At 45.3% G+C, this 16,692-nt stretch overlaps 1 protein-coding gene and 1 long non-coding RNA gene across 4 annotated transcripts; one reads left to right on the top strand and one right to left on the bottom strand.

Annotated features, from left to right (window-relative positions):
- The first annotated feature begins 1,529 nt into the window (after positions 1–1,529).
- Positions 1,530–3,815, top strand: LOC136485799 (uncharacterized). Of its 3 annotated transcripts, XR_010766557.1 has the most exons (4): positions 1,530–2,351; positions 2,797–2,910; positions 3,020–3,176; positions 3,469–3,811. It is a non-coding gene; the product is annotated as an uncharacterized lncRNA (long non-coding RNA). The 3 variants fall into 3 exon arrangements; XR_010766558.1 differs by having other exon boundaries at positions 3,024–3,815; XR_010766556.1 differs by having other exon boundaries at positions 2,186–2,351; positions 3,020–3,813.
- Positions 3,816–6,049: 2,234 nt separating this feature from the next.
- LOC136487328 (putative disease resistance protein At1g50180) lies at positions 6,050–7,980 on the bottom strand. The gene is made up of 2 exons (XM_066484490.1): positions 7,124–7,980; positions 6,050–6,554 (listed from the first exon to the last, which is right to left on the bottom strand). Exons 1-2 carry the CDS (start codon positions 7,978–7,980, stop codon positions 6,050–6,052), a joined length of 1,362 nt encoding a protein of 453 aa, XP_066340587.1.
- Positions 7,981–16,692: the final 8,712 nt, after the last annotated feature.

Genomic DNA, 16,692 nt, shown 5'->3' on the forward strand with positions numbered 1-16,692 from the left:
AATATAAGTATGTTTTCCGCTATATAACATTTTTTTCTGATATTTCTATTATGTTGTTGTATGTGTGGACTTCCTGCGCACACATATGATAGATGCTTGGTCTTCTTTGGAAAACTGGGTGTGACACGGGCGTGCGGGTGCGCACCATCTAGAGAGCCTGCACCACCGCAGTTGCCCACCAGGTAGGTCATGGCCGCGTGTCGATTCTGTGTTTCAAGTGTTTCTGGATGCTTTTCAGACATGTTGCAAACCCATGTTTCAAGTGTTTTAGTTGTTTCAGATGTATGTTTCAATTGTTTTATGCGGATGTTGCAAAGGTGGATCGAGATGTTGCATATGTTGCAATGGTTGTTTACGTATGTTTCAAGTGTCTATCCCCAATGTTTCATCTGTTTTTTGTACACATATGTTGCAAGTGTTTTAAACGCATATCTCAAGTGTTTCATTTGTCTTCTTTTGTGTGTTGCAAGTGTTGCATCTGCATGTTTCAAAAGTAGATCGGGATGTTTGCACATGTTGTAATGGTGTTTCAACTGTATGTTCCAAATGTTTCATCAGGTTTAGACGAATGTTGCCAAGGTTTCATCTGGATGTTGCAAAAGTGGATCGGGGTATTGCACAGCTCTGTCGGCGTCTGTCGCTATGCAGGGCGCGGGGGCGTGGGTCCCAGCGATGGACATGGGCACGGGTGCTGGGTGGCGGGACACGGGACGCTGAGCGTGAGGCTAGAGCGGCACAGGTGTCGGAGCCGCGTCTGGAGGAGACGTACCGACTGGAGTGCTAGGCGTACCGGCGCACATATGGATTAACTTCCTGTTATACGGCACGCATGACAGATTGTGGTCCAACCACTGACAGTGCACGACCATTAGCCATTGATTTTTACATACCACGAACAATGAACATAGACATTGGTGTCTTGGGGCATTCGTTTTTTTTGACAGACAGGCTGTGACAACGATTAGTTGTTCTGCTTTTTCGTTCGGTCCAACAATCCCTCTGGGCTTCTACTCGGCCTTTTCTAGGGTAGTTTAATCTCTCTGGGGCCAAACAAACTCTTTTGCAGCCTGGGCGAGAGGCCAGTTTAATTATTGAAGAGTGCACCGCACCCTTTTCTAGCCATGGATTTTTACAGAGCATGAACATAGCCTTTGTTGTTATGGGATATTCAGTTTTATTTTTCAGAATCAGGCTGTGGCAACCACTACACCACAACACCGCATCACCGTCAGACATCTGACGCTAAAAAATTATATTTATCGATGGATGATCTATCGCTAAAGATAACTCACAGACCATCTGTCGCTAATTCCTCATTTAGCGATTTATTGTCTGTCGCTAAAGATATTGATTTTTAACGTTGAACTATCTGTCGCTAAAGCCAAGTATACCATCAATCTGTCTGACGCTAAAGAGAATGGGCCCCATGCTAAGCTCACGTGTCCCACCTCTACCAAGCTCGCTCGTAGATTTTTGTTTGGCCCACAGGAGAACCTAGACTCTCCTCTCCCTCAAAAATCCCAAATTTCAATTATCCCCTCCCCTCTCTCTCTCGTCTCGTCTCTCCCGTGCTGGACACCCGAGGGCTCCGCTCACTGGAGCCCGCCAGACGCCGGCGGCCGTCACACCGGGGCCGCTGCTCCCCAGTCCACCCTGCCCCCTCCTGCTCGCGTCCAGGCTCGTGGGTCGCCGGCTCCTCCATAGGCCGCCCACCCCGACACAGGCTCGCATCCGGATCTGATCTAATTACAAGTGTCTCGATCCACCAATTCCCCTCCTCTTCCGTTCCTCCACGGATCTGCTCGCTGTGGAAGCGGAGGAGGATGCTGGAGGCGTCTCGGCAGCACGAGGATTCGCGAGCTGTTGTGATGGTGGGAAATGAGGATCTGCGAATTGGGAGACAGTGACGAGGGCCAGGTGTGGCAGCAGGAGCGGTAGCAGGAGGGCGCCCTGTCTCCTTCGCTCGACCGCGCGCGTACTCGTGAGTCGCGCAGGATTGGAAGCGCGACGCTAGTGTTTTCACCGGCTGGCGTCTGACGGCGGCGCCGTCCTCCGGCGACCTCGGCATCCACCAGGTACAGGTACACCCCCTCGGCCCCTCCTCTCTACTCCCGCTATAGTTAGGCATCATTTCTATTCGCAACAGACCTAATTACATGCACATACATATGTGGTAAATGAGAAATTTTGATTTTTTTTCATTTCCAGAAAATAGGGGATCCGCCCCTGCCCCTATGCCCTAGGTTGAGTCGGCCACTGCCTCGGAGGGGCCGGCGCCGCCGCAGGACGCATGGGTCGTTGAGTTCCGCCATCTCCTCCCGCGGTGGGAGTCACTGCGCGATTCCTCAAAGGTAGATGCCCCTGTGTTTTCCCCAGTGTTCTTAGCTTCGTTTTATAATTTTCTTGTATGGCACTTTGCGATGCTGCATATTGAGATGTGAAGTGGTAGAGACTTGAAACCCCTCACAAGCATATGGAATTTGCCCTTCTCCGAGGGCGAAGTCAACTAATTTCACGACCCTCATGGCTGCTAGTTTTGCTGTTCTGGGTTACAGTTTTGCTTATCAAGTACTACAGATATGAAATTTTGGGATAATATTGACCTCTTCGAATTGGAAGCATATTTAGTTGCCACCATTGATGTAGCTATTGGTTTGTAATTTTTTCATTTCACTAATATAGTGGTTCTTAAGCAAACAGTGGTTTTGTAATTTTGACCCGTCTGTCAGAACGGGCGTGATACTTGCAGGCACATAGCACAGTTAATGTGGAATTTGATGTCGTTTTCTTATGCAGGTCATTATCCCGATTTCAATATCTAGGGTCAACCAGTTTGATGCTGCAAGGCTAGATGTTGAGATGTCTGCCATGTTGAAAGAGCAGCTACTCAAGGTGTTCTCCTTGGTGAAGGTGCTTTCTTTATTAACTCTGCTGTTTTGCCTGTTGTTTGAGGTTTGCACCGAACTTAAGCGCGCTGCTAGTTATTGCTTTCAGTTTTGATGCTTGTTCTTCATATCAGCCAGGACTCTTGTTCCAATACGAGCCTGAACTTGATGCTTTCCTTGAGTTCCTCATCTGGAGATTCTCAATTTGGGTTGACAAGCCAACCCCAGGCAATGCATTGATGAACCTGAGGTATAGAGATGAGCGGGCAGCACCCATCACTGGAAAAGAAGGTATTTCTATTAAAGTTTTATGTCAATTGCTGTAATATTTTGTCTAATTTCATATTGGTCATACTGTCTTGCCCTTGTATCTGTCATGCTGGTCATAATGTTTTGCTGAACATTTTAGACAAAGCACATCATTTTGTGCATTTCCTTTACATTACAATACCCTTTGCTTACATGCTTTGGTTGAGGCCCCTAGTATGTTATAGTTGGCTGATCCATTCTCTTGTGGGGTCTAACTTTGCGTACAGAGGCTGCATTTACAATTATGCTAATTACCTTCCCTTTTTATTTTTAGTGAATTAAAGATGTAGCAACTTTTTTTGCAACTTATTCAAGTGAAATTTTCAAATCACCACAGATTCAAAGTTTTGAAAGCATGCTCCCAAGAAATCTTAGGCTAAAAAAATAACTACTATAGTGTACTAAATTTATTTTGTTTTAAAATCCTAAAGTTACTTCCATATTCCTGTTTCAGCTTCAAATATATTTTGATACGGTTGGTATTTTACTTATCTTAAGCTTTTTCATGATATCCTCACCTCATGGTATGTTCATTATGAATTTTGTGCGCTATTGGGTAGAATGGTGTACACATATGGCCCAATCATTGCTTGTAGAAATATCTAATAAGAATGCACAGTAGAGTGAAATGTTGAATTATGGTCATCTTGTTTGGTGGAATCACTTCAGATATTTTGATTATTGTTTATCTGTCTTTCCCTGAACAATATTGCTTAAGGTTATTTTCTTGATTATACGAGGAAAATAGAAAATAATGACTATTGGATGACAAAAATTTGTTAAACCATCCAACATCTTGTAGTCTCTCGTGTGTTTTCCCGTCAGGCCTGGTTTGAGGTTTTCCTGAAACTTGGTCTTCAGTTCAGGGTATTTTTCCTCAGCCAGATACTAGTGGTAATTACTTCATATGTACAAGTAGCCCAGGCAGACGAAGATTTCAGGGATTTGTTTTTTTTCTTCTTTTTCTCTGATTATTTAATTTATTTAATGGTCCTACTAATTCTAAAAATCAAGGGCTATGATTTCTTTGGGATCTTGCTACGTCTTGGGTGGTTTTTGGAGCACCGCAGCCCTTGATTTTCTACACATATTGTTACTATATAAAATAATAATATAGTAATAGAGAAGTATGTGTTAGTGGAATTGGGAATGGAATGTGGTTATTAAAACAAGTTGGGCAGCTGGTACGTACCTCTTCACCGTCGCTGTGTATTGGTCGTGCCATTATATCTTCATCATTAACCTTAAATACGTTGATTAATTTTACCCACGTCGAATCTGAGTGTGGAACTATTGGGATGGAGTTGTGCTATGTGCCTGAGCTCAGCTTCTGCCTTGTTCACGTTATCAGGGAAGGCATCCTTACAGTTGAGATATGCCACGACATAGTGTAGCGAAGGTAGGCACTCCAAGTCCAAGCCGAGATTATTGTCACAGGTACCGTGTCCATCCTCGTAGAAAGCCCTGACTGGGACAGTGAACACAAGCTTGTGGAGGTTTGGCATCACAGCAACAGGGGCCGGTGATACTCTGCTGCTACAGCCCCCGTCCTCTGCTTTGGAATTGGAATCAAATGCCATAGCAGCATCCTGGCCTCCCTTCCAGATGCTCAACGAAGCACTAGTCGAGTCACCGTTGGTCGCCAACTGGACCATCCATCCATCCAACCGGAGGCTTCTCAACTTGTGGAAGAAGACATCAAGGGAAACAATATTAATTACCATAGACTGCTCCTGAGAAGCTGTCCCGTAATCCGTGGGTGCAATACAGAGGTAACGGAGATCTGGCAGCCCACCCAAGGTTCTCAGACCTGCCTCGTCCATATGATCCACAAACAAGTCCAAGTAGCAAAGGTTGGGGAGAAGCGTGGGATCTATGAATGATGGCACACAACGTATACAGAGACGCCTGAGATGTTCCGGAAGCACGGCTTTATCCCACTCCACTGAGGCAGGGCTAGTTTTACGAATCAGATAACAATCCAGATCCAGATGATGGAGCTCCTGCAGATTGCCTAGTGACTTCAAAAGTTCTGCCTGCATGCTCTCATCCAGCCTGCCCATCCCAAGCACACGGAGCACTCTCAGTTGGCTCAGGTTGCCCTGCTCCTTCAAAAATTGCCTCTCGGACTCAAAAGACAGCATGCGAACACTTATCTTTAGCTCCTCCAGTGACGTCACCTTCTGGAGGAACCCATCCGGCACCGTCGTCCATCTGCTGTCACATCGTAGGCAGACTAACTGCGTTAGCTGGCTAACGCTCCATGGTAGCTGATGTAGTTGGGTGTGCTGCATGTCCAGTGTCAGTAGAAGCTTTAGAGCCCCTATCGCCTCCGGGAGCTCTCGGACCTTTGTACCTCGTAGCCCTAGGTACCTCAAATGAACTAGGTTTCCAAGATGCTCAATCCCATGCCTGTCATACTCAAAATTATCAGATGATGTGCACCTCTCTAAAGCTAGCACGCGTAAGAGTTTAAAGCTTTGAGACAAGACCCAACCATGGATATCACACCCATGGGCAACCAATGACCTCAGTTGTGTCGTGTCCCTATGACTGTCAGGATGAGATTGACCCAACAGTAGTATCCTATTCTGGTGAGCTAACCGGCGCACATTGTGTCACGATGATGTTCCTCCATGCTTATTTGAGATAGTGATAAAATTTTCTTTGCCTGCCAGACCACGAATAAGATCAAGGACCATGTCATGAACACGACAACCATCTATGATGCCATCCACTTCTGACTCCACCCCTTGGATCATGCTCCTGTTTATGAGCTGATGGAAGTATTCCTCTCCCCGCTGAAACAAGCTTGTTCCTGTTTTCTTCTCTATAAAACCTTCTGCTACCCACTTCTATATCAAAGAATCTTTCTCAATCTCATAGTCTTCGGGATACACACTTAGGTACAATAAGTAGGACTTTAGATGAGAAGGCAGATCATAGTAGCTAAGGGACAATATCCACTCAGTATCATCTACCTGCCTGTTGTCTCCACTACCATAGAAACCAGGAGAGTTGCACACCTCAAACCAATCCTTTCTTGATTTGCCCACCAACAAGCTAGCCATTGTGATGATAGCTAATGGCACACCACCACATTTGTGTAGAATCTTTTCAGATGCCTCTTCAGGATGATGAGCAGGACAGTTGTCTTCACCACCAAATAGCCTCATATAAAATAGCTTCTTTGAGTTATCATGTGAAAGAGGACCAAGCTGGTAAACTTCATCGCCACAGGCTACTTCTAGATTTCGAGTAGTTTTGACTACTCTACTTCCGTTATTGTTCTGATGCAAAGCTGATCCTAATGCCTGCCAAGAATTTATGTCCCATACGTCGTCAATAACGATGAAGAACCTACCAGTGCAACAAGACAATACAAATTAATAGCCAGAGTTAGTAAGTAGACCTTCGAGCATCTATCGTCTATAAAGGAGAAGAAGAGCGACACTACATCTGTAGTATACTACTACTGAATATGCGTGATGTCTAATTTTAATTTAGTCTTTGAAACTCACATACTAGTGGAACTTTATAGATGTTCAAAGTTTTAAGAACTCTGTACTTCCAAGATTTACAATGTCCCCGTTGAAACTTCTTCAAATTTGTATTATCAAATTTAAACCCTAGCAAGAAAAGGAGTATTGTGCCACGACTGCAGCTTTGATTCACAACGAAAAACAAACAAACATCTTCAGATCTGTATTATCAAATATAAATTCCCAAGCAAGAAGAAGTATTGTACCACTACTACATCTTTGATACATAATCAAAAAGAAACATCTTCAAATTAAATGGTAAACGTATGTTGTATGTATGCTCCCAAATAGTATGCACACAGTACAAGTAGCGTAGCATATATATAATAATAAGATTATGAAACAGAGAAACTATAGGTGATTAGGTGACTACTGATTAATCCATACCTTTTGTTTTCAAGGAATTTTCGGAGTTCGACAATGAGCAGTTGTAGGTCCTTTATATCACGAATGGCTTGGTACTTATTTTGGTCGAGACCGAAGAAGATGCTGGTGAAGACTTGCACCAGGTCAGAATTGCGGCCAACCGAAACAAAGGCTCGACAATCATATCCCGTACTCAGCTCGTCGTAAACCGCCTTGGCAAGAGTGGTCTTGCCCAGACCACCAGCTCCGACCACAGAAACTATCTTGGTCCGGTTGCTGCTGCTGGAGGCGCCAGCATCTCCGTGGCCGTGGGTCGATGACTGAAGCATGTCGATCAGCTCCGCCCTGGTCCTCTCGATGCCGATAATCTGTGCTGCCTCTTTGTGCATGTCTACAAGGCGAGGATCCAGTTTGGTGCCCGGTGCAGGCACTGCAACGGGTATGGAGTACCTCTCGCGGCGGTCCCACACCTCCTGGCGGAGTCGTTTCTTCATGTCCTCGATCGCGCCGGCGATGTCGTGGCGTGCCTTGCTCTCCTTCAACAACTTGGCCATCTTCTTGAGACGTTTAAGCAAGCCTTTCTTGCTTTTAGTCTCAGCAGGGGCGCCCCCCTCCATGACATCGACGAGGAAGGCATCGAGGATGTCCTCCATGTCGTAGGACGCCTCTCTGACGTCGCCAACCCACAGCCGGACCTGTCGATCCAGATGCTCTGGCGGCGTCTCGCCCACCTTGCAGAGAGCCGTGTGCGCACTCTCGAGCTCATTTTTCAGATACTCGATTTGCTCCGGCAGGCCCTTCTGCAGCTTGTACTCCCCGTGCAGGAGCTCGCCGAGCTTGGTGACGATGCTGCCCACTGCCCCGGCCACAAGATCCATGTCGACGGCAGGATGGAAGATTGGTGATGTTGAAGACCAAGAGAGATTCCGCACATGCGGAAGCTAGGGGAAGAACCTCGGTGGCGGCGGAGGATTTTGGAGCTCGGCAGTGGAGGATATCGGAGCTCGCGTGAGGAGCAGCCCGGCAGTGGAGGATCTCTGGGCTCACGCGGGGAGGAGCCCGGCAGCGGAGTACGAAGCGCGGAGTCGGCGACGTGTTGGGAGGAGTCCAGCCTCCAGCGGCCGCGTGCGGGGAAGGAGCTCCGTGGCGGCGGCGGATCTCGGACGCAGCGACGCGCGGGAAGAGGAACCCGGCGACAGTGGACGATCTCGGCGGCGGCGCCAGTGCCTCTCAAGAGAGCGGAGGGGCGAGCGTTAGCGAGAGGAGTATCTTTGTGTCTTCTAATTGGCGTCTTTGTGTCTATAATACTCACTGTTGAGAGTATCTTTAATGAACTAGGCATATGTGTAATAATACTCAACTTCAATTTGGCACTATTAAATTGTAAAGCATCTTCGTTTTAAATGTACGTTTTTTTTGAAAGAATTAAATGTACGTATTACTATCTTGCAAAGTTTTTCGTAGAGCCTTAGAAATCACCAGGGCAGGGCTTGCTTGTCTCTGGCTGATAATAACGCATTCACTTGCAGCTGGCACTGCAACGTTTCTGAAGTGATGGATGTGATCATGTGCGCGCATCGATCGGCGCATGTGGCTTTGCCTTTAAGTGTGGATCTTTGTCAGGCACGCAACGGCAGGCCTCACTGGGTAGTCGTCATCGTTTCCAGTGTACAATGCTTTAATAGATAGGCATATTTCAGGGTTTGAGGCACGGAGTATAATAAAATGAGAAAGAAACGATGACCTGCTACGGCTGCTCTAGTAGTGATAGGAAATATATTAACGCCCGTTTGGATCTTTTATTCCCTAAACTAAAGTTTAGTTTCTGAATCCCTACCCTAATTCGATAGAGGGGCTAATGACAATTAAAGCTACTGTACAAAGACCAAAAAGCCCCTAAATAATGCACACAATCTTCATTCGAGAGGGGAAAGGAGTGCATTAATGAGGGGTAGGGGGTGTCTTTTGGGTGGTTGAGTCGACCCCTTTAGGTCACCACCAAGGGATTAATGGACTAATTAGTTTAGTCACCCCTTTAGTCACCTTGTTTAGATCTTTAGAGACTAAAAGAGGACTAAGGCCCTTAGGGAACAAACAATGTGCTAAAAGGTGAAATTAGGCATTTATTGCTGCTACAAAAATATACTATAAACATTGGGCAGCTTCACCATAAGAAACTGGCATCCACTACGCTAGATTTGCACATCACTGCCGGCATCATCACTGCTGGATTTGTGAGAACCGACAGTGATGTACCTTCACTGTCGGTTATGAGCTAAAAATGCAAAAATGATTGGAGCTAGGCTAAAACCGACAGTGAAGGACCACATCACTGCCGGTTTGTGGCTTGAACCGCCAGTGTTTTGGCGGACACTCATCACTGCCGGTTCAAGCTAAGAGCCGACAGTGATTGGGCCCTATCATTGTCGGTTCTAGCCAAGAACCGACGGTGATAAGCCTACAACATAAAAAGGCTGCAGCCGTCCTCTCCTTCCTCCTCTCTCACATCTCGAGAACAGAGGCGCGCGTTTGGACCCTTCCCTCCATTGTTGCGGCTGCTCTTCACCATGAAGCTAGTGCTTGGATTTTGAAGAATGGCTTGATCTTTTTGCTTTAAGGTTAGTAACAAACATCCACTCCTTTGATTTTATTGCTTAATTAGCTTCATTTTGATGGCTACATTGCTTGATTCTCATTCTAGTTCTGTCTCCATTCTAGAGAGCACTTTTCCAATTGGACATTTGTGCAAGGCTCAAATTGTGGTGAATCCATCATCCAAAAGGTTGGTGTCTATGAACATATTTAAATTCCTAACTAATTATTCCATGGTGGTCAAGATCATCATTGTTAGTATGTGATGCTATAATTAGTTCTTAGAAGTAGAGTAGAATAGTTGTTCTTCAATATTGTGCAATAATTGTTTTTTACTACGATTTTCAATTTACAGAGCCAGGGCTATCAATTTCAATTTTTCAATAATTAGTGTACAATAATGTTTTCTAAAAATGGTACTTTCGAGCTACAATTGTTGTTCATGAAGCTTGATTTCTTATTAATTCTTTGTAATTACTGTCTCATTATTTTTTTGTGCAGAGATGGATCAAGAGTGGATGCATCTGTCCCGAACGGACAAGCTGTACATGCATAGCGTCAACCAGTTTATCACCGATGCCAAAGCCCATGCTGGGAATGGAAACCCTATCTTCTGCCCATGTAAAGATTGCAAGAATCATATGAACTTTCGTCAAATTGAGTCTATACGATCGCACTTGATTACTAGGGGGTTCATGCCAAACTATACGATATGGACTATGCATGGCGAGCTTGGTGTGAATGTTCTGCAGGAAAACGATGATGATGTGGACATGCCTGACGTAGCCATCCACGATGCTGGCGAGGAACCCGGTGTCAACACGGAACCTATGACCACAGTTAATAATGTGTTTAGGAACACGCTAGCTGACGACACCGAGGATAACGATGGCATTTCTCAGCTGCTACATAATGTAGACACCGGATGTCTTAGTGAAAGACAGCTGAGAAAGCTAGAGAAAATGAGACAAGATGGCAAAACACCATTGTATAGGAATTGTCCAATGAGCAAACCGGAAGCCGACATCATCCTGTTAGAGTTCAAATCGACAAACGGATTGAACGATAAAGGCTTCGATCAGTTGTTAGGTATAATAAGAAAAATGCTCCCAGAAAAAACGAGTTGCCAGAAAAGACATACTTGGCCAAGCAAATGATCTGCCCCATCGGCCTCGAGGTTGAAAAAATCTACGTGTGTTCCAATGATTGTATATTGTACCGTGGAGAAAAATACAAAGACTTGGATAAGTGCCCCAAGTGTGAAGCTCCACGGTACAAGAAAGGGCCGTCAGATTAGGGTACCAAGACCAGAGGAGGTCCCGTAAAGGTCGTTTGGTATTTCCCTATAGCTCCCCGGGTGCATAGGCTGTTTGCTTGTGCAAAGTCAGTCAACCTATTGCGCTGGCATGACGAAGAGCGTAAGAAAGATACAATGATGAGGCACCTCGCCGATGGGCATGACTGGAGGACTATCAATATTATGTTCTATAAGGACATCGGTGGAGAGGTAAGGCACCTTTGGTTTGCTTTAAGCATAGATGGGATGAATCCTTTCGACCAGGTTAGACGCAATCATAGCACCTGGCCAGTGACGCTCTGTATATACAACCTTCCACCTTGGGTCTGTATGAAGCGGTCGTACATCCAGATGCCACTACTGATCCAAGGGCCAAGACAACCTGGGAATGACATCGATGTGTTTCTGGAACCCGTGATCGATGAACTAGTGGAGATGTTTGAAAAGGGTGTGCCGGATGTTTAGGACGAGTACAAAAATGAACATGTCACGATCAAGGGAGTACTTATCGCTACAATCACCGACCTGCCAGGTCAAGGTTCGTTGTCCGGAGAGAAGACAAAAGGCTATACTAGATGTGTCGAGTGCTTGGACGACACCGATGCGGTAAATCTGCCAAATAACTCAAAGATAGTTTATATGGGACACCATAGGTTCCTACCTAAGGATCACCCTTACCGCAGGAATAGAAAAGATTTCAAATCCGAACAAAAGGCTATTCTTGATCAGAAGCATCTCACGTACTCATCTACTCTCTAGACGAATTATCCCGTGGGTTCAAATTCGAGCAGAGATTGAAAACTAGACAAAATCATCAAAAAAGGCTTCTGAAAAAGAATAAAACAAATTCCTATCGTTACTGTTCATTCGGGCCGAAAGCCATTGCGCGCTGCGCGTATACGTGGCCTAGCTGCGAAAACCAGCCTGGTCAGTCACGCGCGCCGTGCTTCCCCCACGCCCAGGCCACAACCTGGGCCTAGGCCGAGAATTCCTTCGTCCGCCTGGGCTAAAAGCTGGCCCGAGCGCCCGGAGCCGTCGGCTGTCCGGTGCTTGCGGCCAATCAAAACCAGGCCGCCTGCCTCTTCCCTGAAAACCCAAAACCATTTTCTCCTATCTCCCCCGCTTTGCTCGTGTACAGCAACATCAGCCGTCGGCGAACCGCACGACGACGGCACGAGCGCGCGACGGAAGAGATGGTGGCGCCACTACAGCACCCCTCGCCGACGCACGTGTGCTGCCGGAGCCGCGCACGATGTCGTCGAGTGGCACTGCGGTGGTGCCTTTTTGCCGAGGTGGAGACCGCACGGTGGCGAGCCCTCGCCGCCCCCTTTTGGCGGCTCGGGTTGACTTCCCTTGCAGCATCCAAGTGACGTCCGGCGGTGGCGATGGGGCGGGTGGATCCCAGGTAGGAACCCCTTGCTTTTCTTCTCCTTCTTCTCGGGTTAGGGTTAGGGTAGACCCGAATTCAATTCGTTCTTCCCCAAAATCTAGATCCACACGCTAGGGTAGGCGACTTATACCAATGTTACACCTTTAGGATCAACTAGCAGTAGATCTAGTGAGTGGTTTTCTTCTATTCGGGATAAAAGCCCTAGAACATGAACAAAAACGAGAGAGAGAGAGAGAGAGGATGAGAGAGGGGAGGTGTTACCGACCATAAGCGGGCTTGGCGCTGGAGCTCGAGGTCGCCATGATGAAGGTGTGGCGGCGCGAGTCGGTGAAGGGGTGACACAGGATCGACGGTCGTAGGAGAGGCATGGACGTCCGCGGCGCGACTCTCATGGCGTCGGCGTCCCTGCGACGTGGTGGCAGAGCTTCCCGTCGCTTCAGCGCTGCCCTCTAAGATCGGATTAGGGTTAGGAATGTAGGTGGGGTTTGTGGCGGCTGCGGTGACCACGTACCCAGTGACCCGGCCCCCACCTTTCTCTTTATAGTGCTACGCGATGGGGGCCCACCAACCATGATTGGGTTGGACGTCCCGATCAGGGCGCGGATCAAAGGCCCAAATTGACCGTTGGGCCAACTTGGTGGAGATCAACCTAACATCAATACCATAGATCTCTTCGTCCCCACACAACTAGTAATGGTTTAAATTCCTATGGTGAATGTATAACATTTGAAATCCCAGCACATAGAATGGGGGAAATCAAATAAATTAATGAACATTTTGTAGGCAACGAGACCCTGACATCATCGTTCTTGAAGCCTGGACAACCAAGGAGGTCAAAGTAGCACCAGGACAAAGCAGCTCCCGCCGAAGATGTCGGGTGAGACAATCCATCGGGACTACGTAAATTATCTATCGTAGAAGCAAGTGGGTAATTAGATGCAAATTTAGGTTTACTTTAATTCATGTTTTTTAATATCATGGTTGGGTAATTTATATATAGATTCATTGGTTACTTATGTTCATTTACACAATCACAATGGTGGACAATTATTTATAATATAGAATAGATTTTATGGCTATTATTACCAAGGGTGATTAGAGTCTACAGAATTGATGAATAACATGTTTCTAATTTTTTCGGAAATCTCAAGATTTATCTATTTTTCTAGCGGGCCTCGTGAGGATTAACATGGAGGGTCCATTACGGACCACTAATTAGAATTTCTAAGATTTATATTCTTCGTAGAGTGATATATATTTAGTTGAAGCTAAACTTAAGTTAATATAAGTTCTGGTTGCATCCCTTTCTATGACATCATATATATTGTTTGAACTACGAGACCAGGGATCCATCAGACATAGCCCGTGTTTAGTTCAAAAAAACTTTCAAAAAAGTGCTACAGTAGCTATCACATCGAATTTTGCAATACGTGTATGGAGCATTAAATGTAGACAAAAAAAAAAACTAATTGCATAGTTTGGTTGGAAATTACGAGACGAACGTTTTGAGCCTAGTTAGTCCATGATTGAACACTAGTTGCCAAATAAAAACGAAAGTGCTACAGTAGCCAAATTTCAATTTCCCCCCCCCCAACTAAACACGCACGTACGTAATATTCTGCCTATTCCCTAACCCGCTACTAGCTACCGGCTATTATCTATTACTAATCAAATGATTATATATAACGTACTACATATCTGCTGCATGCGTCCTTCATAAAACCACTCACAACTTGTTACCGATGATAATATAATATATCATTTTGGAGCTCATAGAAATATTCCGTGGGAAGCTTAAGGTTGCCACATCATCGCTGATGACTCCACGACGTCGACAAATATATAAAGTCTTTGTACTCTTTGAATAGAATATAATGGATACCGCTTTTCGAAGATAAAAGAGACAAAGACCGACTCCCCGTCATTATAAACAAAAACAATTTGCTCTTAAACTAGAAGCAACAGGATGTCGGTGTCATGATGCAAGAGCATTAACATTATTAAAAAATGTCTATGATGTCGTACGACACGCAGGGACAATGACAGATTAAGTTACAAATTCTTTTTGGTTGAGACGATACGTCGTTCCAAATTGATGGCATCGTTAATTAATACTAATTATTGCAATACTAATATAGCAAATTCTTAAGACAGACGACACGTCCGTAATCTTGTGCATTCTGAATTACTTGAACTATATATGGATTCACCGGTGAAGATAGTGTGACGAGAAAAATGGACCACAAAAATAGCTTTATTTGAGTTATCTGTTCTCTACAAAGAGTGAAAGATAAAATAACGCACATCCAAACAGCTAGTTGTGGCCATGAAGCGGCATTGTGAATCTTGCTAGAGAAAAGACACTCTTATCTTTTGCTCCGCCTGCCTCCTTCGAGTATCAAATTCAGGCTTGCCTGCCTTTGTGTCTGTTACTTGGCATCTTCAGTGAACTAGACAAATGGGTAACAATACTCAAATTCAGTTTGCTGATATCAAATTGTAAAGCATCTTGGTTAGATGCGGATTAGCTATAGACCTTAAGACTCCGAGGTCAGTCATCGAGGGAAACAAAGGAGTTTTATTTCTTGGAAACGGACAGACCAACCATTGGATTTTTAAGATGAAAAGGACGTAAATTAGTTGGCATACGAAATTTCATGTCTTTATTATATACCAAGTTGTCACGTAGTCCGATGCCCTGAGGGTTCAACTTTCTGAGTTTATGTTAGGTTCAGCCGTTCAGCCAGGGTTAATGGTTACTTATAAAAAAAACAGACCCCAGCGATATTAAAGAGTTTCATGATTTTCGGTGATATTTAGCTGCTAAATCATTTGAACAGCTGTTTCAAATAAGGATATGTCTTTGTAACTAAAATTTATCTGAAAAATCCGAAATTTTTGGGCAAAAGAAGGTTGAAATTTGAGCGATTGACATACTCAAACAGATTATTGTCTTTTTCTTCACTGGTTCATAGCAAGCTCACATTGCAGATTAGAAGTACTATAGTAGAACTTACCGTTATCAGCATTTTCAGTTGAGCTGCTCCAGCTGTTGTGCTCTCTTGTATCATGCAGAAGCAGGTAGTTGAGGTGCTGGTGCTTGTGTTAACAGCGTCAGCCAGGTGGTAGCCCAAACAGGGTTACCTGTATATGTTAGTGGAACGGCCCATTCATCCTTCGAGCCTTAGACTGTTCTTTTTTGGCCCAGGAGTCCAGGACCATCCGTGGGCTATGTGCAGCCCAAATTTTGGCTGACTCAACTCATATAAGCCCACTACTGCCATTATATTCCCTATTTGACTTGTGCTTTTCTTTTGTTTCCTTTATTATGGGAACTGCACATAGACGACCACAGAGATAGAGCAAAACACTTGTTCAATTCCTACTGCCTACATTATTTTATAAATATAGAAAAAAAAGAAAAAATCGTTTTATCTATGTTCATGATGACTGATCACGCCGTATCATAGACCGTTCACGATCACGACTCTTACGGCAAAATAAAGCACATCATCCAACTCTGCTTTGTACCTGCATGACTGCATTGAGGCTGCAAATTCAGAGATCAGGCTTCAAGTTTAACAGCAGTATCTGCAGTACAGGTCTACAGCATATCCAATACCGCTAGCACATTCCGTAACCTCTGGCATTCACATTTCGAAGTGTTCACGTTATCACATGCTACTGTCTTTCTTTAATGAAGTACCACATGTTGCACATGCAACAAGGCGATGTCCATTCAAAACAGAGGAAACAGAGCCTGTTCAAAAAAAAAACATGACTAACCAATATCCCGTAATTGCACTCTCTGAATGATTCTGTGACTAATCATAGAAGTTATTTGTAGAGGTGGCCATCCAAAAAATTAAGATTGGATATGTAGAGACGGGCGGAGTTTTCAACAGCCCCTAAAGTAGGGGAGCTCTTTCTTCTATGCTGGTGTTTCGAACGGATGGATGCCTCTCCATTTCCAAACCGAGAACCATATATGACTTCTTGTCCGTTCTTATCACCATTAGTCACGCACAAGACTTCTTTTCTTCCACATATGCATTACTTCTTTTCTCTCCATTTCCAATGCTGCTTTTCTCTTCTACATATGAAAGCAGCGCCATTGGTGCTTGAGGGAGGGGATGCACCGCCGCCGCCAGTGTTTGAGGGAGGGGGGTGCGCCACCGCCGCCGGTGCTTGAGGGAGGGGGATGCGCCGCTACCGCTGGTGCTTGAGGGAGGGGATGCGCCGGCGCCGCCAGTGTTTGAGGGAGGAGGGTGCTCCGCCGCCGCCGGTGCTTGAGAGAGGGATGCGCTGCTG

This window comes from Miscanthus floridulus, chromosome 10 (assembly GCF_019320115.1).
Source record: "Miscanthus floridulus cultivar M001 chromosome 10, ASM1932011v1, whole genome shotgun sequence".
Taxonomy (NCBI): domain Eukaryota; kingdom Viridiplantae; phylum Streptophyta; class Magnoliopsida; order Poales; family Poaceae; genus Miscanthus; species Miscanthus floridulus.